The 23,917-nt window shown below is 34.6% G+C and overlaps 1 protein-coding gene across 2 annotated transcripts; it reads left to right on the forward strand.

The window, feature by feature from the left end:
* Nucleotides 1–499: 499 nt before the first annotated feature.
* LOC112034689 (uncharacterized) lies at nucleotides 500–22,860 on the forward strand. Of its 2 annotated transcripts, XM_065759980.1 has the most exons (17): nucleotides 500–937; nucleotides 3,707–3,902; nucleotides 4,975–5,283; nucleotides 5,377–5,466; nucleotides 6,290–6,769; nucleotides 6,902–7,009; nucleotides 10,545–10,675; nucleotides 10,770–10,902; nucleotides 14,510–14,873; nucleotides 14,968–15,487; nucleotides 15,604–15,787; nucleotides 15,865–16,023; nucleotides 16,347–16,421; nucleotides 18,997–19,180; nucleotides 19,837–19,988; nucleotides 21,737–21,952; nucleotides 22,055–22,860. In XM_065759980.1, exons 1-17 carry the CDS (start codon nucleotides 735–737, stop codon nucleotides 22,697–22,699), a joined length of 4,149 nt encoding a protein of 1,382 aa, XP_065616052.1. In that variant the 5' UTR covers nucleotides 500–734; the 3' UTR covers nucleotides 22,700–22,860. The 2 variants fall into 2 exon arrangements, with proteins under 2 accessions (XP_065616052.1, XP_065616053.1); XM_065759981.1 differs by lacking the exons at nucleotides 500–937; nucleotides 3,707–3,902 and adding an exon at nucleotides 3,929–3,992.
* Nucleotides 22,861–23,917: the final 1,057 nt, after the last annotated feature.

The raw sequence follows: 23,917 nt of genomic DNA on the forward strand, positions 1-23,917 counted from the left end.
TCAGTTAATATATTTCTTTATTAGGTTTAAAAATATTTGTAATCTCACCAATATATGTGAAATCAGTGAGGCCCTATCAGTGTTGATGGGACAGCACACAATCATTCCTCTCTCTCTCTCTCTCTATATATATATATATATAGCATAGGGCATTTGGTAAATTTTGTTATAGTTTCTGCACTATGAACCAGATTCTAAGGTTGAAGTTGCTTTATGGTTTAATACTTTAATTGGATCTATGTAACTTTATTGTTGCCAGTTAGGATCTATGTAAGTTTTTTATTGCTAGTTACTCCTTTTATAAAAAATTTCCACATTATGCTGTTGTTGATTAGTCATAAAGCTGATTTAAGTTCTTTGTACCTTAGTGAGGAAAAAAATGATATTTTCATGTTCTATGGTTATATTAGACTAACACATAAATTAGATACTTGGATATTTTGAGAAGGTCATAAATTAGATATTTACATAAGAAAGATCTCTATCTTACATTTCTCTCAAATTACTTACTTAAAATTTAAACTCCTCGTTGAAATTATTTTTTTACCAAACCACTTAAATTTGTTACAAAAGTTTCACAAAAATGTTGTCTGCGAAGTTTAGTCGACCCGACCCGGTCCATCAACCCACTTACGAACTCGACTAACCGACCCATTTGGTTCTTCTTCTACGTTCGCGGTTCTTCTCAGCTCTCTCTCTCTCTCTCTCTCTCTCTTCAGAACCTCCCAAATCCAATGGACGAAACCGATAGAACTACCGGCGAGTTCATCGATGAAGAAGAAGACGCAAGAAGAAGCAGCGTGTTTGCAGAGCTAAAACCCTACTGCGTGGAGCTTCTGGAGTTGCTTCAAAACCCTACCAAGCATTCCTCAGCAATCCCCGCTTTGCTTCAACTCTTTCGCTCTTCTCACCCCTCTGCTCTCCAGCCCTTCTTCGAGTATGCACCATTTCTCAGCTTCACATACATTACATGCTGCTTTTTGTTATATACTAATAACTCACTCTGGTTCTCTGTCACCTTGAATTTTGAAGACCCATTTTGGATGGCTGCATAAGTTTTTGTTTTGTCTTAACTCTTAAGTTTTGATTGGGTCAAGAACAATTTTTTTTTTTTTGGAGTGTTGAGTGTGACCTGCTTGATGATGGTTTACTTTGGCATCGTTTGGGCGGAAGAGAATTTACTATAGTTTGTTGTGAAGAGTTGTTGATCACTGAATGGGCATGATGATATTTATTTTGGTTTCTATGGTAGTTGTGAGTAAGGTACTGATGTTGGGGGTTTGGCTGGATAAATATTTGGATGTGTAACAGTATCAATTCTCTGTTGTATGGCTGAATTTGTTGCAATTATGGCAAAAGCCTGAGTGAATTTGTGGTAATGTTCCAAAGTGTGGCCTATGGTGGAATAGGGAATGAACTGTGATTTGTATTTTAGTTCTAAAAGGATTTGGTCTGGGTATTTAATAGTTACAATAAGAATTGGCTCTCAAGAAAGCCCCCAACCATGAGTTCTAGTGGGTGGTTGGACGTTTGGGATGTGCTTTAGACCCCGACATCTTTGGTTCAATCCCTACTGGGAGTTCCCTGGATTATCTGATACACAACTCTGGTGGGTGGAGTCGTATATTTGTGGTTTACTCCCCAGGGGTGGGTCCCAAAGGCCCTGCTTTGGTGAGGTTCCATGTAAAAAAGAAAAAGAAAAAAAAAGAGAGGCCAAAGCTATGATATAGATAATGGGTGTTTTTGAGATGAAAGCCTATGAATGCAAACCTTCGGAAAGAGAGGACTCATTCTGAACGATTTCTTCATCTTCTAACTATGTAGTCTCTGACCCCTCCAAACAGTCGGTCCTGGCAAATGGAAGCAGCAGTAGAACCTGTTAAGAAAATCCTTGTGTGTTGAATACTGTGTTGGGCATTGCACTATTGTAACATTCTTCACCTGCGTTGGATATGTCCTGAGCCATTCCAATTTGCTTTTGATTGTTACACACAACCAATGGGTCGAACCTTATGACCTCATGCTCCATGTTTCCAAAATTTTTGAAATGAACTGTTTTGATAGTACATGTGTGAATGAAATGAGGTCACATGGGACATGTTGGAATAGAACCTTTTCTTTTCTCTTTAATGTACAAAGAGAGCAAAATAGAAGAGAGATATTTTTTTGATAGGTAATCAAAGATTTATTTCATAAAAAGAATATTGTGTTCACGATGGTGAACACTCAGAACTTAAAACGAATACAAATACCTCAGGAAGAGATACGAATAGAAAGAAGAAATTCAAAAATGGAAATATATTGTGTAAAACCCCAAATTTTACCCCACTTAAATAAGGTCCCAACTAGTATAGGCTTCAAAAGATCTATTGATCTCACAATATCTTCAAAAGTATGATTGTTATGCTCCTGCTAAATTAACTACATCAAACAAGCTGGAACCATATTCCAAATATTAGAGGAATAAGCAAACTTACAATGGAGTAGAAGATGATCCATTGTTTCCTCATCACACCAGCACATGCAACACCAATTAACCAGTGGTAACCACTTAAGAACCAGATTATCAATGGTGAGAATACTACCCCTAGCTGCTGTCCATAAAAGGAAAGACACCCTTTTAGGTACCTTTGTTCTCCAAATGCACTTCTAGGGAAAAGGGATGGAAGAAGAGAGATAAATAGTATCAGGGAGTAGAAGGGGGTAGTGTGAGGTGGAGGGTAGTAGTAGTAGCAGGAGGGTAGGAGGCATTCGAAGAAGATGTATATGGGTGCCTTGTTTATATTGATTTGTTCTCTTCTTGTCTTCTCTTGATATATTGAAACCACCATGCTGGTTTGTTTGAACCGTTTACATATGTTTCTTGTGTTGTGTTTCTATCTCAAACCATTTTAGTGTATTTAATCACCCCTCCACCCCAACCCTCAAATAATAGGGTCCTAGTTATCTGTTCATGTAGCGGTAGTGTCAGACCTTGCTTTATACTAGGTATAAAAATAGATAACTGAGGGAAAAAGCTGTGTTGGTTATGGTACTGATCATGGATGTTTTGTTGTATTTAGCATGAGCAAAAACATATTAAACCTCTAATAGTCAGGCGTGCATTGAATCATAAAATGTTAACTAGGACCACAATTTTATGAATCTTAATTCTTACATCATGAAATAGGGGGAAGGGCTGATATCTAAACTTCATTCATGAAAAGTGATTTTCCCCCTTAAAAAAACTGCACTTTTTTGAGGTCCATATTTTCTTCTTAATAGGAAGATTGAAAATAACATTAGTAGTAGTAAAAATGGACATGTTAATTATGAAAGTAACAGAATATGACTTTGGATATGATATAATGGTGGAAAAGAATACATGCGACCAACTCTGACAAATCTATTTAGGATCCATGGCCGACCCAAAAAATTTGGGACTAAGGCTTGGTTGTTGTATATTTTCTTCTTAATGATTTCTTTGCCGTAATGCTTAACGTTATATATGTGACGATAATTACATTATTTATAAACGTTAAAATTGTGGTTTCTGAGGTTTATGGTGGTAAAATTGGTATTTGGTTCAATTAATACTTCAATAGTGGAATTAAAAAAGAAAAAAAAATCATTATTTGGATATGGTCTTTGAATTTCCTTAATTTGGGTCTATTATATATATATATATATATTTTATATTCTTGATATTTCTTCATCTCTCTTTCAGCTATAGTTTGTTCCCATTGCTGCTTTTATTGGATGCGGCAGTTGATTGCAGATCACAACAGAAGGATGATACTAAAGAAAATTTTATGCCTGATGTCCAAAAAATGCCTCAAAAAGTGAGCGATAATGTGGCAGAAGGTGTACTTCAATGTTTGGAAGAACTTCTGAAGAAGTGTCATCTCAGATCTGTGGATCAGGTGGTCTGATTTCCATGCCATTCCATGTAATATAGAAGAGTGATATCTTTGGTATATACCGTCGTGTCAAGGCAACTAGTTTTAAATAGGGTAATAGATGTTATTCATTACCATTGGAAAGAAATTTACTTCCTTTGAAATAAGGACAGTGTAGATACAAAAATCGAAGACAAAACTGGGGTTTCCACTCTCTATGATATATTGACTTCTTCAGTATATAATAGCTTCTCTTTGGATTCTTAAACTAATGTCTCACTATTATGCCTTTTCTTATTAGACAGTTATGAACTCTTAAATATTAAGTATTTGCTTCTTACCAAGAACTTTATAGCTCAATTGGTTGGCACCTCTTGGTGGTTTTAATAGATAGGGTTCAAATCCCACTAGCCTTAACTATCGAATTTAAAAAAAGAGAAAAGAAAAGTATTTTCTTCTCTTTTTGTAAATATTTTTGAGTGCTTTGTGAACACATGATGTGAAGGTTTGATGGAAGGGGGGTGGGGGGTTGTGGGGCATCCAGAGGAGTCCACCTCCCCTACCTTTGTATGTTTTGTAGTATGGAAAGAAAAAATAATGGAGAGTGTAAAGATATTTTGTTACCATTATACCATGATGTCAATGGTTTAGTGAGGACATAACAAATTTCATAGACTTGTCTTAAAAATTCTTCTATCTCTGCCCTAATTTTCCAACATTGAAGGTCTGGTTTTGATAGGTTGGAAGGATTTTCCATCCTCCTCCCTTCTCACCATTTTCATCTTTTCAACTAGATAAACCCTTTTTCTTTCTCTCACCTTCCCCTCCCTCTCCATTCTTTATCCTCCCAATCAAACATGTTTTTAGTGGCTAATCATTTAGATGTCTATTTGGTGGTAAACAAAAGTGACAATAACCTCAAAAGCCATAAAATGTTGCTTGCAACTATATTGTTCATTACTTTTTGAGCTATGGGTTTAGGAGAAACTGAGAAAAGGATGTGATGCCATTTTATTAGCAAATGTTATAATGTAGTTTTGCATAAATGTTAATTATGTTTTGCTTTTTCATGAAGTTCAATGATGTGCTTTTGCAGATGGTTGTGGTGCTAAAAAAATTGACTTATGGTGCTTTGCTTTCTCCTTTTGAGGCTTCAGAAGAGTTCCGCGAAGGAGTAATTAAGTGTTTTAGGGCTCTGCTTTCTAGTGTACTCCCATGCCCTGATATGTGTTGCGCATGTAAACAAATTCGTGGTTTGCCTACACTATTAGAAAGCAGGTCTATGGAAACTTCACTCTGTAGATCCTTGAAGTATCATTCAGAATCACAAGAATGCTTGCTTCTATTTCTCCAGTCTCAAACTGCTTCTGCTGCTGTCGGACATTGGCTGTCACTTCTTCTCAAAGTACATCAAATTTTTTGTTCCTAACAGTTGATTTATTTTGGAGTACTTTGTCTTGTCTTTGGTTTTCTAATCCCAAGATCATTTTATACAAAGGCTGCAGATACAGAGGCTACACAAGGACATCGGGGTAGCGCAAAGCTCCGTATTGAAGCCTTTACAGCCTTACGTGTGCTTGTTGCTAAGGTTGTTCTTGTCACTTTTATTTTCTAATCCTTATAGGTTTTAAATTATTGTTTATTCATGTGCTTAGTTCTTCCTTAATCAAATTGCACATAGCCTTGATTAGTTGTTCATGTTAAGAGAAAGAGAGTATTTTTTCAAGATATAATTCTTTGGTCCATGCATGTGAACCTTCAATGCATGCATGTGGTTTGAATTATAGATGTAGGTACAAAGTTCTCAAATTCTTTTGAGGACAACTTTAATGAGGTTTAATTATTTTTATATGTTTTCCTTTGCTAAATTAATTCTATTAATTGAAATTATATGCTCTGGAATAACCAAATTGCATGCTGCTTTGGGTTGTCATCTTGTTTACTTTGTTCATGTAAAGCATGGTCTCTGTTTCTCCAAGGTTGACTTTCACTTTTTTGTCTTAGCATCTTCTCATTAAAGTTGCTATGTCAATCAGTCTTTGATATATATAACTACTTTTAGTAGGATTACTGATGAGGGATTCTCAATGATCTTCTGAGGAACCAAATTTATTAAAGAAGATCATTTTTGGTACTTCAAGACTAAATTTGGTCAAGTCAATCAAAGCACACATCTTTGGACTGTATTGATTTATTATTCTAAATACCACAGTTATTTTCATAATTTACTTTTCTTTCTGTTTCTGCTCACTGGCCATATTACCTTTTTAAAGGAACAGGTTCTAGCGGAAAAGGCTTGGTTATTGATTGCCTTGAGCTGAGAGATTCACGTGTCTGGTTTTCTTGTGAAAATGTGCTTGTTCATATATGAAAATTTGGCTTAGTGTTATCCAATGGCATTCTTTTTGCAGGTGGGTACTGCAGATGCATTAGCATTCTTCTTACCAGGTGTTGTTAGTCAATTTTCCAAAGTTTTTCATGCCTCAAAAACAATGATAAGTGGGGCTGCTGGAAGTGTTGAAGCTATTAACCAAGCTATTAGAGGGTTAGCTGAGTATCTGATGATCGTGCTTCATGATGATGCTAATTTAGATGGCCTTGATACATCAATAGATTTTATTGATGAATTTAATTCAAGTAAGTATAAATCTGCACAATCTTTTCTGGATGAGCTTCGCAGTTTGCCAGATAAAGCTCAAGGGAAAGGGAAAATAGTAGCGGAAGATTCCAGCAAAGCAATAAATATAGTTACTGCCAAATCTGAATTCAAAGAGGAGAGAACCACTGGTTCTGGCAAGGGGATTGGATCTTTGCAAGTGAATCGTACAAAAGATTGGATTGAGAATACTTCAGCACACATTGATAAACTTTTAGGTGCAACTTTTCCACATGTATGTTATTGTCTTTGATTTGATGGTGGTTACTACCCAAGGTTATGTTACATCATCACATTATTCAGAGCTTTTACACTAACTACTGTTAATTTCTTTATTTGTTGATGAAATGTTTGAAATCTTTGTCAGATTTGTGTTCATCCATCGAAAAAGGTGAGACAAGGACTCCTAGCTGCCATACGAGGGCTATTATCAGAGTGCAGCCGCACGCTGAAGAAGAGCAGGCTGATGCTTCTGGTGAGCTGAGAATTAGAATCAGTATTTTCCCTGGTTTGGGTTTCATTATGTATTAGTTCATGCTCATGCATCCTCTTTACATAAATTTGAATAACTTAGGAGTGCCTTTTATTGAATTTGGTTGTGAAATATATTTATAGGGATAAATACAAAAGCATTCCCTGATCAAAATCATACGGGCCCCTTGATCTTCTAATTTGATATTAGAAGCCCTTGAAATTTGAGAAATACCCAAATTGCTCCTTCTGTCAAAATTTCCTTCTGACTTCCATTTTGTTTTTATTAAAAAATTCATTTTAGAATAAAAATATTTTTAAACTAAAATTTAATTAATTTTTAAAAAATGTCATTTATTTATTTATTTCTGTTTTCTTTTGGTTCTCCTCACCAAGAGCAACCAAACTGTCTGCCTTCAATAATCATGGCAGACCCACTCGGCCACAACCACTGTCGACAAACCCAGGCTACAAATGCCACCACTGCTACTTGAGAAATCCGCCAATTAACAGCAAGCTCATTTATTAAAAAAAAAAAAATGTTCTACAAATTGCTGCTCAAAAGGAATGGGTATACATGTTTTGGAGGATGGGTATACATGTGTATAGCATATCTATGAAGCTAACCCAAAAACCAGTAGTGACTCTCATAACCTGATAATAAGTTAAAATCGGGTTTGATATTGAAAACTGTTTTTGACTTCAAATTTCATGTCATTTTCCACACAAAAAAGAAGAAGAAAAGAAACACAACTTGCCAAATCCTCAAATTTATACCAAATTCACATGAAATTCCAGTTAGGAAAGAAGAGTGACATTCGACTGCCCACATACACCCCAAGCAAACTACAAACCACAATCGGCCACTACCGAACCCCAATTAGCAATCCAAATTCTAAACCCACAAAACGTCTACTCAAATCCGAACCTAAATACCTCTCTCCCTCATGGACCCACAACCACTCAAGTAGAAAATCCATAAAAGGAAACTTCCAAATTTTGCCAAACAACACAACAGTTGGAATCCAAAGAATAAGAAGAAAATTAGTTCAATGAAGAAAGGGGAAAATTAATTCAATGAAGAAAGGAGAAAATTAAGTCAACGAAGAAGATATGGGAATGAAGGAGGAGTTTTGTGGTGCTTCAATCTCAGCTGCTACCTTCATCATTGCCTGTGTGCCACCTGTGCTTGGATTGGCATTATTGGTTACTCAAGACGAGTCAAGGCTCACACCAGGAGTTAGGTTTGAGCTCATTGTTGGACTTGTGGTAGCTTTTGGGTGTGTATTGGATGCAGTGGCGGGCTCTCTCTCTCTCTCTCTCTCTCTCTCTCTCTCTCTCTCTCTCTCTCTCTGAGAAGAAAAAATCAGTGGGGGAGTCAAATCCGATTCTGGCATGATTGTTGATGCGGGGATCAACCTTTGAAGTTGATGATTCCTACGTTGTTTGAAACTGCCATGGATAAGGATGCTTCTGTGAATCATTATTGGAGAGACAGGGGGAAGGGGTAAGGAGGAGTTGGGGTATGGAATTCATGAGAAACTTTAATGATTGGGAGATTGATGGGGTGGCTTCATTTTTCAATCTATTAGAATCTCATATTCCCATTAGGGAGGGGAATGATAGGATGAGATGGAAGTTCAAGACTAATGGGGATTTCACCGTGCAATCTTTTTACGAGGCATTACGGGGCTCATTTTCTATGCCTTTCCCTCGGAAAGCCATATGGAGGGTTAGGGCTCCTCAAAGAGTTTCATTTTTTGGATGGACAGAAGCTTGGGGGAAAATTCTCATTTGTGAGAACTTGATCAAAAGGGGTTATTCAATAGTGAGTTGTATGTGTTGTTGTGGGGAGACTGTGGATCACCTTTTGTTATATTTAGTGTAGCTCTTGGTTGGAGTTCTTATTTACTAATGCACCAACAAGAAAAAATGAGTTTAACAGGTTGAGGGAAAAAAAGGGTAGAGGAAGACAAAAAATAGCATTAGTAGTAGTAAAAAATATCATATCCATTAAGGAAGTAGAGCGTATTACTTTAGATAGAATAAAATGAAGGAAAAGAATACTTGTGGCCAACCCTAACTAATATGTTAAGGATTCATAATCTATCCAAAGAAATTTTGGACTAAAGCTTTGTTGTTATTGTATTTCATTGATTATCTTTCTTTTCACTTCTACTTATTTAGGAAAGCTTTTTGTGCATTGTGCATACATGAAATTTCTCCATTATTCTTGTAAAAGTTCTTTATTACTTATCAAAAGAAAGGACAATGTATCTAACATGGATTAACATAGTAAGAAAATTATCCTTTAGAATTCCCAATCATTTCAGGTTTTTTTTTTTTTGATAAGTAATAAGATATATTGATATCAAAAGGGAAACACCCTAGTACACAGGGAGTGAACAAGGAGCCAACAAATCAAAAACAAAAATTGCAAGAATCTAGGAAAACAAAAAGAGAAGGGAAAGATTTGTTTTGCAAAGCCAACAACCAATCCAACAAAATTCTAAAAAAGAAAAGCTTGAGGTCCATAATAGATCTCAGTATCTTCAAAACAACGACTATTTCTCTCCCTCCAAAGACACCACATTAAGCCACGAGGAACGATGGACCATATATAACTATTTCGACGACGACCAAACCTGTCTTGCCAACACCCTAACAGCCCCAAAACAGTATGAGGCATAACCCGAGATACTCCAAATAAACCTAAAACCATAGACCATAGATCCATAGCAACGGGACAATGAAGGAAGAGATGGTCAACCGATTCACCATTACTCTTGCACATGTAGCACCAATCCAAAATCCACACCTTCCTTTTTCGCAAATTATCAATCGTCAAGCATTTCCCTAGGGCGGCAGACCATATAAAGAAAGCTACTCTAGAGGGAATCTTCTGCTTCCAAATACTTCTCCAAGGGAAACCGAAGATAGTAGGACCAGCAAGAATTCTATAATAATCTTTCACCAAGAACCCCTTAGCTTTGCTAGGAATCCAACACATCTTGTCCTCACCAAACCCCCTTATAGAAGAACCATAAATGGTTTCCATGAAGCTTGATAAAGCCTCTAATTCTCGAACATGCACACTCCTAAAGAAACTCACATCCCAAAAAAGGACACCATTGGGGGATTTTATGAGCTCAGCCACACCATTGGGGGATTTCAGGTTCTTCTTTCTTCTTTCTTTTGTTAAACATGCTGGTTGAATATGTGTCTGACAATAGGATTGTTGGTTACTTTTATATATTCTCTTGCTAAACCATTTTTGTAACAGGTACTTCGTGCATATTTTTGATAATCATGTACTGTTCTTGTATATTTGTGCCTTATATAGTATTATTTCTAAGCTATTGGTACTGTTCTTTATATTTGTGTGGTCCCCATCTGAAGTTAAGGAGTTCAGTTGCTTCTACTCGTTTGTTCTTCTAGTGTATTAATCATTCTGATTTTGCTGATAAGGAAGCTATTGCATTGTTAGCCTCTAGTGCCAAATTAGTTATTAATATATTTATTTGCTGCTACTCATGCAGGAGTGCCTGTTTGTTTTGGCCGTTGATGATTCTGATGAGGTGTCTTTGGCTTCACAAGAGTTCCTTGATGATTTGTTTTTGTTAAGTGGGAAAAATAATTTAGAGCATGACATTGGTGAGATTTTTAGAAGGTTTGTTCTATATCTGGTACTAGTCTGAGCATTGGGCTGTGATTGGTCTTTTGAAAGGAATCTTACTAGAGCTATATTTTGTTTCCAAAACTAGGCTGATTGAAAAGCTCCCAAAAGTGGTGCTTGGGAGAGAAGAGTCACTTGCACTATCACATGCTCAGCAGTTACTTGTAGTAATATATTACTCTGGTCCTCAGCTTGTGGTGGATCACCTCCTTCATTCTGCTGTATGTTGTTACTTCCATTGTGATATCCACAAGTAAAAGTCTTTATTTCTTCTGTTCTCAAGTGAGCTTTATGTTGATATTATTATAATAATTATGAATTATAGATTTATGTAAATGACGGTATTGTAATATATGATATCAAACCTACAATAACACTTCTGTATTGATAATTCCAATAATTGAGGATGCAACACTTACGTTCACCCATGTCAAACAATTATTTTTATGTTTGTATAACTGATAAAAGTGCAAAGTTATTTGGATGCTTTTGTCAAGAAACTTATACATAATTATTATTTTCATAATTGCTCTATTTTCTATGGTTCTTATGTACATATACAAATAAATACATATGCTTTATATTATAAATTCATAGAAACAAATGATAGCTGTGTCCTTGTGACTTCATTATTGAGTTTTGCAATGTTCTACTCCCCATACTAAAATGCATTTTCCAAGTTCAACATGGCCAATCTTAAATAGCATGTGTAATGCATATTTGGAGCAATATGAATGATTTCAACTGCATGTGTAATACATATTTGGAGGAGCAATATGAATAGATTACAATAATCAGATTTAAGGAAGCTCTAGTGAAAATGTACCTAAGCTTTTCAATATTGTTTATTTGTCATTATAGAAAAACTTGAGCATGGGGAATCATTTTTATATAATTGTCTGAGAATGAATTATGATTGTTCTCATAATATGTCTAGCACAAGGTCATTTGTATAGGATTCTAGCACGGGTCATTTTCCATTACTTATTTTTTTTAACAAACAATTTAGATTCATTGAAAAATTAAAGAGAGTGATAACCTAAGTTCATAGGCTGGTGTACTGAAGTATCCCCCTATAATTACCAAAAAAGTATAAAGAATCCAAAAAAAAAAAAAAAATACAACAAAGAGGTTAGTTATTGCCTTCAATAGACATCCAATGAAACGGCAATCTCATGAACAAAAAATGGAGCCGATCAATAGGGAGCTCAACTCCTTCACAACTCTATTTTTCTGATGCCATATAGTCCACACCAGACAAAAAAATGGAAACTTTGTACTTCGCAATTTCATCCATTCAAGATTTATTTTATGGGGTTGATGTGTGAAGTCCAATTGAAACTACATTTATATGGTTTTAAAGGTCAAGTTATAGACAGTTTTTAATTTGGGTTTTATTTTTTCGATGAATAATAATATTTCATTAAAAAAACCCTCAGCATACAAGAAATATGCTAAGAGAACCAAAACAGTCAAGAAAAAGAAATACCAATGAAAGTAAGCAAAGGAGATGAAAGGGTGGACAATATAGCCATCCACTCATACAAAACACGGAAAAACTTGTTTCAGCTCCGTAGAAGGCCTCTCTAAGCACTTGACGATTCTGTTCCCTCCAGACTGTCCACATCAAGTTTAATTTTCTAATCAAGAGTAGATCTGTAATTTTTGCAGCTCCTTTGAATTTTAGGGTATTTTGTGAGTAGGTTGCATCTAGAATTTTGGAGGAGCTTTTAAATGTCTTGGTTTTACTTTCTTTTGAGTCCCAGTTAGTATTTTATAAGCTTATTATTCAAATTAGATTTCCTAAGTGGAAATACATGGAAACATAGAATTTGAAATAAGGAAATCCCCTTAAATATATGGGTAGCCCCTATTGATGAAAAGATGATGGAGAGTTGCTTGAGATGGTTTGGTCATGTTTAGAGGAAAGAGATTAATGCACCAATAGGAAAGAGTGAGTTGATTCAATTAGGGAAGTAACAAATAGCTTGACTTAAGATAGAATAGAGTGTAGGAAAGAGTACATGTGGCCAATCCTAACTAATCTGTGGAGATTCATAGTCAGCCCAAAAATTTGGGACTAAGTCTTTGTTGTTGTATTCAAATTAGAATTCCTAACGTGACTGGTATAAGAAAGAGTCCTTATTTATTTTTGCTCAATATATACTCAAAAGAATACAGAGGTTTGATTAATAGGAAATATAAGTGTTTTGGTATGTGGAGGGCTTGTTTCTGTAGAGTGGTTCTTTATCTTTTTCCTTGTTTTTCTTCCTCTTGCAACTCCAATTTCCTCCCCCTATCAAACCCTAAAAATCCCACATATTGTCCTTACCAAATAGCTACCAAAATTCAAACTTTTCAAACTCTAATTCACTCTAGACATCCTAACTGTTTCTTTGAAGATCTTAAACCCAAAATGCACAAATTCTTCTAACCCTAAGCCTACCACAAGCACAAGTAGATGTGTTATTCCTAAATCTGTCCTAAGTCAAGCATTGTATACCATACTTTGCTTCTAAGCAGTTTGGGCTTCCTTCTCCAACACTATGGTAAAGTGACAGGGGTCATTTAAGAAATACTTTAATGACATGAGGTAATGCATGGATTGTATTAAGTTAGGGCTATTAAGATATTTAGCATGTTTGGTGCGTGTTTAGGGGAAAAACAGGATTTATGATACTAATTAAATTGCTTATGCACTATAAGGCCTTTCTTCTTGGAGTATGAATGTGTGTATTTTTTATTCCTAAAATCAATTGTGCTGCTCACCAGTTCTATTTATGTACTTGTTTCAATTACTTCTCTTTGACGGTAAGCTTCATGACTTCAAAAATTGAGATACTCCCCTGGTTCTGAATTGGGCGTCTTACTTTGGAAAGCAGCTAAACTTTTGAAGAGTAAAGAATGCATTAACACCCTATATTTTACTGTTGCTTTGAAATAAGCTGTCTACTTTGATGTTCACACCCATGAAAGGACATAATTAATTTTTGAAGAATGATGTTTAGGGGTACTAAAAATTTTACTAGATAAGGATTACAAGTTGATGCGTTGACTTTTAAACACAAAACAAAATAGAAATTAAAGAATTTATTTATTATGTTGTTGATGTGGCACCATTAACGTTTATTGCCATTTCAGTTTGTAAGCAATTTTGTAGTTTGCCAGTATTGTTAACATTTTCCTTTTTTTTTTTTTAAACATTAAGGAGTAATATGGGAAAGTACCAACTTTAATGCTATAAATTTTATATGATAATTTTTTTAGGATAAACTAAGCAAAGACACAAACTCATTATTGAGATCTGGTAACACTCAATGTTTGTAAGGTTGAATTCAAAATTACTATTCACGGTCTTGTTCCTTATTTATTTATAATGTTCTATGTGGTTTCACCAATGAGCTCTAGCTCAAATGACACCTTTTCCCTTTGTAAGAATGTGGTGGAGGTGAAGTTGTGGATTCAAGATCCACCATTGTCACCAATTAAAATTCTTTTCTTGTCTTGTGAACAGTGTACCATCTAGTGAAATTAGGATTTTAATATTGTAATCGCCCTCCGCTCGAGAAGCTATTCTATGCATCTGTATATGAATCATCTCTCTCACACGTGAGCCCCACAACTCTGTGGGACCCACAGGTTCTGAGAGAGATGATGCATGGGATTATTCTTGCCCTCCACCACTCTTGCCCTGTTCATCGTTATTTATGTCATTTTATAGTTGTAATCTCATTTCTCAAATGCATAGAGATTCGTTATATATATATATATATATTTTTTTTTTTGGGTGTGGATGCAAGACGTTAATAATTTTTGTGTGGAATTTAGGTTTCAGCTGCTCAATTCTTGGATGTTTTAGCTGTCTGTCTGAGCCAGAATTCTTTGTTTGCTGGTTCTCTTGACAAGCTTATTTCTACAAGGCGATCCTCAGTTGGATACCTTCCATCTATTGCTGAGTTGAAAGCTGGAACTAACTTCACCAGTAATTACCTGACTATCATGAGTGCAACTCCATTTGAAAATTCAATGGGCACAGATATTCGGGAAAAAGTTGTAGAATATCCCCCGGAAAATGTACAGAAAAGTTTTGAGATTCCACGAATGCCCCCATGGTTTGTTTATGTTGGCAGTCCAAAACTATACGAGGCTCTTGCAGGAATTCTTAGACTTGTAGGTCTATCTTTATTAGCAGGTCTATTCCATTTCTTTGGCATTCAAGTTCTTTGTTTAGATGTGTCTTTTCTGCTCTGTACTTACACTGGGTATCTTTCATTTTGTGCTGCTAGACATAAGGAGTGAAGGTCATTTGTCACTTATCACTGATGTTCCGCTGGGTTACTTGCGTAAATTGATTTCTGAGATTCGTGTGAAGGAGTACAATAATGAGACCTGGCAGTCTTGGTATAATAGAACTGGTTCAGGACAATTGCTGCGCCAGGCAAGCACTGCAGTATGTATCCTAAATGAGATGATATTTGGTCTATCAGATCAAGCATTTCACATCTTCACAAGGATGTTTCACAAGTCTAGGGAAAAAAGGGAAGAGGCTCAGGAGTTTGATGCAGGACTTGCTAATGGTCAACATCACAAAACTGAATGTTCTTTGCCTAATGAATCTGTTTGGAAGGTGTCTCAGGATAAAGGTGTAAGGAGTAATTTGATTGATTGTGTTGGTAGAATCTTACATGAGTATCTATCTCCTGAAGTGTGGGATCTTCCAGTAGAACATAACTCTTCTCTTATACATCTTGATGGTGAAGATGAAGATATTAGTTTACACTTCTTCCGTGACACTGCTATGCTACAACAGGAAATTTACATTTTCCTTCACCTGATATATATAATTAGTTAATCTGGCATCAATTTAGCAGGTTCTGCTTAGCAGATCTACATGGTACTGATTGTAGCTTTATTTTCCTCATACAGGTTATAGTTGATGGAATAGGAATCTTTAATATATGCCTTGGAAGAGACTTTGCTTCCAGTGGATTTCTTCATTCATCTCTTTATCTGTTGCTTGAGAATCTGATTTCTTCAAATTTTGAGGTTAGGAGTGCTGCCGATGCTGTCTTACATGTCTTTTCCACTACATCTGGCTATCCAACGGTAAGCTTGTATGACACAAACTCAATGTTTTTCCAAGGAATATGTGATGCTTGACTGTTCCAAAATATTTGTTGTAGGTTGGGCACTTAGTTTTGGAAAATGCAGACTATGTGATTGATTCCATATGTCGACAATTACGCCATTTGGATCTTAATCCTCATGTGCCAAATGTGCTTGCTGCTATGCTTTCCTATATTGGAGTAGCTCAGAGAATATTGCCTCTATTGGAAGAACCGGTATGACAATATATCCTTGGCACAGAGCTATTTAGGGCAATTAACTTCCTCATCTTTCTGATGTGTCATGAAGATAGTGTGTTCGTGTACTCATCTTGGAAAATCTCTTTTCAGTTAGTTTGCTCTACTTATGGTGTTGTTTTTCTCCAAATCTTACCATTTGCGCTGTTTGTTTTTTACCATAATTTGTTTTCTCCCAAGATATTAAATTATCATTTCTTATGTATTGTTCCTTGTGTTATTATATCATGTAAAGAATTGAATCTAATGTAATTTACAACTTTTGGAAGTAATGTTTTGGCATGATGTTTTAAATTGAACAGATGCGCTCTGTTTCAGTGGAGCTTGAGATTCTTGGCAGGCATCAACATCCTGATTTAACGATTCCCTTTTTAAAGGTAAATTTTTTTACAATTTATATCTTCATGTTACATCTGCACTTGCCTGCTTTATCTATTGTGAGAACTGGTGGAAGATGAAAAGAAATGTGATATAGTCATAAATTTTTCAACAAGATAACTTGACTTGGCCAAATATTCATGTGATTAGTTAAGTCTCTCTCTCTCTCTCTCTTTTTAAATTATTATTTTATCATTTTTTTTAATGGGAATTCCAGATAATGAAATAATCTATGCTTTTAGGTGCTGGAACATTTCTGTCCATAGTTGATTAAAACAAAAAGGTTTAAGTGTTTATGAACTGTTAGAAGTATGTAGTTATATGACTATTAAAAGAGAGTTTGAGCCTACGCCTAAGGGAGAGTGTTAGAAGTATGTGGTTAAACGATTAAATTTATCATATCCCAATAGTTTAAACTTTTGGAACAATCAGTAATATAACATATTGTTAGAGTAAAAGTGTTTAGGGTTTGATAAGTTGACCCTAACACAAAATATTATTTATATATAAAGGAGTACAGTGATATTACTATTTTGCCCCTAGCTTATACCCATAACACTCCCCCTCAAGCTGGAGAGTATATATCATACAATTCCAATTTATTACATAATAAATCCAAATGAGTCTTACATAAAGTTTTGGTAAACATATCAGCAATTTGGACTCTTGTAGAAACATATGGAGTAGCAATTACACCATCTTCTACTTTCTGCTGAGTAATATGACAATCTACTTCTATATACTTGGTTCACTCATGGAACACAGGAGTGGAGGCAATGTGAATTGTTGCTTGATTATCACAATGCATAGCCATAGGCACCTTCACAACAAATTTTAATTCCTCAAGTAAATGATTAATCCACATAAGCTCACATGATTTGTGTGCCAAGGCTCTATACTTAGCCTTTGCACTAGATCTGGCAACAACAATTTGTTTCTTACTTTTCTAAGTAATCAGGTTTCCTCCTAGAAAAGTGCAATATCTAATAGTGGATTTTCTATCCAATGGTTATCCACAGTGGATCAAGAGATGATCCAGTCTCCCCACTATACATGTATCATATGTGTGCACATAGACCTCAATAGAACATTTAAGTTCTGGTTACTGAGAAACAAATGAAAATAGTTAAAAATTTTGAAGCTTGTGACAGGTTTGTGTAGGAATTGGACCTGTAATTGTATTGTTTTTATTCTCCATGTATTTCTTAGCAACCAAATGAACAGCAGTGATGATGCTTAAAAGCTGATAACCTGAAATGCCATGCTTCGACCCAGGGCAAATTATAGTTCAGATGATATTTGAGAACATTAAGGCTCAAATGAGAATGCAGTAAAACTGACTTGGTTGTGTGTGTACAAATTGTGGCTGTGAGCGATGGTGGAAGATTTGCTTCCAATCACAAGTTTGGATGGACTGGAATGGCACCTGTTTTGGGGGCATTCAGTTTCTGAGTGTTGTATGAATGTTTAACCATATAATCATCATCATCATCATCATAATCGTTATTGTTATTATTGTTATATCTTTTATTGGTAAGTTACACATGCACGCTAGTCATGAACCCATAACCTTATCCTCCACCCATTCTTGCAAGAAGAGAAAGTGCTATTTTAGGGCTCATTGGCATTATTATTAGTTTGATTTGATTAAAGATGCTTTACACATGCCTATTGTATTGTAAAACCGATGGCATAAAGTTAAAGTTATGACACTTGATGCTGTTTGGTATGCAGTTCTTCATCGATATATCATAATCATTATTTATTTATTTTTAGATTAGTTTCAAGAAAGAATATCATAGAAGTTGTTGAGTGAGTTTTATAAAGAGATTTTTAAAAAGAATGAAGCTTCTAGAAAATGCATTGACATTTGTTACTGTTACTTAACTAATGCGCTTAGACATAAGAGTTTCTAGTTACAAGCGGCTTACGCTTAGGGTTGATTTTATTGTTCATATTGGACATGGTCCTCAAGATATGTTAACTACAAATGTGCATCTTTGGTTAGAATAAAAAAGAAAAAACAAATATTTGAGTTTGGTCCTACTTGTAAATTGTAATTGTTGAGAAGAAACAGTGAAATTGAATTTTAGATGTTTCAATTCTTGAAAAAGATCATTACAGAGTCTTGATTAACTTTTTTCTTCTTTTTCATTCTTTTCTTTTGTCCTAGGAACAATGCTTAAAAGTTTTGTTTAGTATCTAAATAATCAGAATGTTGGATTCAATTTTTATTTTATTTTTCATCAGTTGTGCTAGGGCAACTAAATTAATGGCCATTCAAATGTTAGCTAGAGGAAAGTGGTAAATCTTGTATGTTCTAATTGCATTTTTCTCCCTTTTCCACAGATTTGTCAAATTTTTTAGGAAGTCAAATCTAGATAAGCTCATGATTGAAATGTGACTGCAGTTTATTTATTTATATTTCTGCAGTGCTAAATTCCAAGAGAAATCTTCATAGGATAGCTATTTGCTTTGATATTTTGAGCTTCCCTTTTTATTTAGTAAACCGTCTATTTTTTCTGCTTAGGCTGAAATGCCTATATCATAATCTGTTTATAATGTTATTTTTAGGCCCTAGCAGAACTTACCAAGGCATCAAAGCATGAGGCATGCTCATTGCCCACTAAGGCAGAGTCTTATTTTATGCATGTGAAGTCTATAATCTCTGATGTGAGGAAGAAAGCAAGAATAGGATCCAAAGTATGCTCTATATCATCTTCTGATGACGAATTTTTTATGTCTCAGATGGAATCAGGTTGTTCTTTTCTCCTCTCTTTTTTTTTTTGGTTGAACTTGTAATTGCCATTCAATGACCTTCATGTGGAGATAAACTGGTGTTTTAGGTCTATTAGTTGGCAATGCATACAAATATTTCAGCTATTTATTCTACTTTGACTATTGCATATCATTTATAAGGGGAGCCGCTGCTTCTAAACCACCCATTCATCAAATTGACCCAAATAACCTACAAACAACCCAATTACTGTTCTGGGGACCTAAACTTTAGGTTTACCCCTTTATTTCATCCTCATATACTACTGTTACTTTTCCCCATTTGAAACCCCATATTCCCTACTATTTTCCAGTCCTTTTTCAAGCAAACCCTAGACCATATTCTTAAAAACCCTAGCTGTCTAGAACTTTCAAATCAGACTTGGTTTCATTGTCCTATGTCAGTCACTTGTATACAGCAGATTATTTGTGGGCAGATGGACCCCTTGACAAAACTGTGTGTATGCTTTAAATAATTAATGCCTTTACACTGTCTTGCCCCTTGTGTATAAAATTTTATTTGTTCTTGGTTTTGGAAGGACGTTATATTTTTCTTTAAATTGCCAAAGTGAGTAGCTTCTGAGATCTTGGTATTCTGCTGAACTGTGGGCTCATATTTTAATAATATTTTGAATATAGAGCAAGTGGAGAGCATTTCGTTCAACTTGAATGATTCCAAAAGATATAGAAGAACAGTTGGATCTATTGCAGGTTCATGTATAACAGCTGCTACTCCTCTATTGGCTTCAACAAAGCAAGCAGCATGCTTGGTTGCACTAGATATAATTGAGGTAATTTACGGCCTAAGTTGTTTTTTCAGCTACTGTCCATGTTTTGATGATCTATATAATGTTATAGAAGTGTTAACATGTAAAATATTATCATTATCATTATAATTATTATTTACTTTCTAAGCACTCTTTTTAAGTATTATCAGCGTTGTTTCAACTGTTTTCACTTTCTAATCACTCTTTACCAACTCTTCTAAGTGGGCTCTCTGTCCTTGGTAAAATTATTAATTGATGCAACTTTATCAGGCGCTATTCAAAATTCCTTTGTGCTCTTTTTAGGACCTACAGATGAAGGAAATATGAACTCTTTAATGCATATTAGATTTTGTGGTTATGTTAGATGTAAGACCAATCATGCCGCATAATCCTTTAAAAGACGATCTAAGTGAGTTCCTTTGAATCAAAATTCAATCAAGCGGAGGCTTGATGAAAAATAAAAATAAAAGTAGTTTGTTTTTTAGGTTAAAAAATGAGTTGTTATTTAGTTTCTAGAAATCAAAGTCAAAATCTGTAGAATGGATTTTGTTTTTGGTAACTTTGATAAAAAAAAAAATTTAATTGTAAAAAGAAATATGTGGATAGTTTTTTTTACTGATGCTTTTCTCAGGATCCTTGCCAAATTTACTTGTGAAAAAGAGAGAATCTTTCTTTGGTGAACTTAGTGTCATAATCTGACATTTTTTTTGGTCACATATTTCATATAAAGAGCTATCAAAGCACCATTTTGGTTTGTGGTGGAAATTTTGTGTGAGAGGACTATGTCTAAACTCAAGTTATTTTTCTTTAGAACCTTATTGGATTGGATGTCAGTTATACATAGTTTGTATTTATGTTCAGTTATTGATTTGATTGAGTCATGTAATTTGCATGTGTATGGTCTCAGCTATATACTTCCTGCATATGTGGGCGATTATATTTTTTGATATCAATAAAGATTGCATTACTTATAAAATCAATAATAAAAAATAGTGAGATTTTGTGGTTGGAAGATTTTATGAAATTAGTGGTTGATGGTTTGATTTGTTTTGGGTGTGTTGTGTGTTTGGTTGCCAAGAAAGTGAGGAACAAAAAAAATGTAGATCAAGAATTTAAAAAAAAAAAGTAAAATATAAAAAAAAAAATTTGAGGAATTAAAATTTTGTTTTTTGCTTTTTTTAATGTCAATTAAATTATTTTATTATTAATTTATTAGTCACAATTGTGCCAACTGTGCAATCCATTAGCCATGTAAGCCTTTTTAGTCTTTGAGATGATGGCAAGTACTAGAATAAAAATGGGCTCTAAAAATTAAGGAACAAATTTAGAGTTCTAAAAACATGAGGACCAAACTGAAATTAGCCCCAAAATATAGGGACCAAAAAGGTATTGCCAAATGGGTGTTATATCCAGGTTATTTTTTAAGAAATAAATTCATAATCAATGAAATTAAAAAAGTCGAAGCTCCTCAGTTTTGTATTGGGAATTCAGAACTTGAAAATGATTTTATGCCGCAGTTGATGATTTTCATTTTTCTCAATCACTCATTGGCTGATGGCATTATATCTCTAAATACTAAGCAAAGCAAAGCGGAATCATTTAAGTTCATGGTATGTTGGAAAAGGCACACATGATCATGTTCTAAGATTGCATTGTAAGATAGATGAGAACTCTTGCCTGTGTCAACTTTCAATACTTAACCCAAAACAAGAAAAAAGAAAAAAAAAATATTGCTTGTCTCAACTTATGATGAATGCTTTTCTTATTTTAAGGGTGGCATAGTGGCACTGGCAAAAGTGGAAGAAGCCTATAGGCATGAGAGGGAAACTAAGGAAGCAATTGAAGAGGTGATTCGGTCATGCTCATTATATCAGCTTCAAGATACTCTAGATGCTGCTGATGAAGGGACTGATGAGAACAGGCTGCTTCCGGCAATGAATAAAATATGGCCCTTCTTGGTTGTTTGTATTCAAAATAGAAACCCAGTGGTGCGTGATACATATCCTTGGATAGTAAACATGAACTAATCATGAGACTAGTTCCATTTTATGCTACCACTCTTCTAAGATTATGACTTTGTTATGTTGCAGGCTGTTAGGAGATGTTTAAGTGTCATAAGCAACGTGGTGCAAATCTGTGGTGGAGATTTCTTTTCACGCCGATTCCATACTGATGGGCACCACATCTGGAAATTTTTAACTACGTCCCCATTTTGGAAAAACCCCAATCTAAAACAAGAAAGAACTCCATTAAAACTTCCATATAGAAGTACTTCCATTTCTCTGGAGGAGTCGGTGTCTGAACTAACCAATTTGAAAGTCCAAATTGCAGTGCTCAATATGATTGCTGAATTGTCAAAAAACAGGAAGAGTGCTTCAGCGCTGGAAGTAGTTCTCAAGAAGGTCAGTGGTATTGTAGTGGGGATAGCTTGTAGCGGTTTTGTTAGGCTTCAAGATGCAACTGTGAATGCCCTTCTTGGACTTGCATCTATTGACCCTGATCTTATATGGCTTCTTTTAGCTGATGTTTACTACTCTATGAAGAGGAAAGATATGCCTTCACCGCCCATCCCAAATTTACCAGCGATTGGTCAAATTTTGCCCCCTCCCTCATCTCCTAAAGAATTCCTTTATGTGCAGTATGGAGGACAGAGTTTTGACATTGAATTCTCTTCTGTTGAAACTGTTTTCAAGAAACTGCATTCTCAAGCTTTTACTAACCAAATGTGCAGTTAGACTGTTAGAGACTTATCACTGTATATATCTAGGTAATAAATTACCTTCATTGCGTCATCCATTTTGGGTAGAATTTCCTCATCTGTTTTCTATTGTGTTTTTTATTTTTTGTTTTATTTGATTAGAAAGTTAAACATGCAACCAATGGATTTTGACAATCATGTGCGTTCTCTACATCTTTCTTCCACAGCATATTCATGTTGACCTTCACCTTACTGCATGCATAGTCAGACGCAAGTTACCCTTGAAGAGCCCAATAGAACTTTGATTCAAATCGCGAGATATGCAACTTGCTACTTGCCCAATGTTTGACTAGGTTTTCCAATCATGTTAGCAAGCATTTGCATATCCTAGAATATATTGCTTCTTGATCTTAAAAAAAAATATATTGCTTCAATGTCCAGTTTAGAGATTTGAAGATGCGTAGTTTATATTGCTCCAAATTTGTATAGTCATAACAAATTTGGTTGTGTCCAGTGGTTTCAAGGAAAAAGCTCGACAATGTACAAGAAACTTTATCTTGAGGTCCTCAATTGGTGACAAAACAACAGGAAAAAAAAATAAAAATGGGGCACGAACTTTTCAACGTCACTGGTCCATTGAACAGGTTATTAATGCTTTCATTTGTTTTTAATGAAAACTTTTTAAGGAGATAGTTTTTCACGTTTTTTAATATTTGGTAGAATTAGAAAAATAAGTTTAAGGAAAACTATTTTTCGTCAACAGAAAATCTTATTAAAAATATAAGTAATTTTTTAGAAATTGCATTTCACTAAAATTTTTCAAAAAACAACTCTATTTTACGCCGGCTAAATAAAGAAAGTTAAAAGGTAACATGGAAATTGTTGAAAAAAAAAAAATCTTATCTTAAGAAACATAGGAAAATAATGTAATTTTTTAAGAAATAAATTTTAAAAAATAACTCATTTTTCAGAAATTATTAACATCGAAATGAGTGTAAGAACTGAGAGTACTAGAATTTGGAAATGCAAAAAATAAAAAATTAAAAAAATTTATTTTGCATTTTTAAATACTATATTTATTTTACTAACTCATTTTACAACGCACATTATATCCCAATTTTATTTTTATATATAATTTAATAAAATAATATAAACTACTTAATAAAATAATAAAAAGTATTATTCTTTCTTTTTTTTCTCCCATTATTTTCTTCTCTTCACACACAACCACTCGATTAAATATTATTTTTTTCTT

This window comes from Quercus suber, unplaced genomic scaffold, assembly GCF_002906115.3.
Source record: "Quercus suber isolate HL8 unplaced genomic scaffold, Cork oak 2.0 scaffold_17, whole genome shotgun sequence".
NCBI classification, from domain to species: Eukaryota; Viridiplantae; Streptophyta; class Magnoliopsida; order Fagales; family Fagaceae; genus Quercus; species Quercus suber.

What these genes read in the sequence shown, in the direction of transcription:
- LOC112034689 (XM_065759980.1), top strand. Translation starts at nt 735, where the DNA reads ATGGACGAAACCGATAGAACTACCGGCGAGTTCATCGATGAAGAAGAA. An exon ending in ATCTCAGATCTGTGGATCAG is followed by an intron (nt 3,903 to 4,974) that starts GTGGTCTGATTT and finishes GTGCTTTTGCAG; the next exon opens with ATGGTTGTGGTGCTAAAAAA. An exon ending in ATTGGTGAGATTTTTAGAAG is followed by an intron (nt 10,676 to 10,769) that starts GTTTGTTCTATA and finishes TTCCAAAACTAG; the next exon opens with GCTGATTGAAAAGCTCCCAA.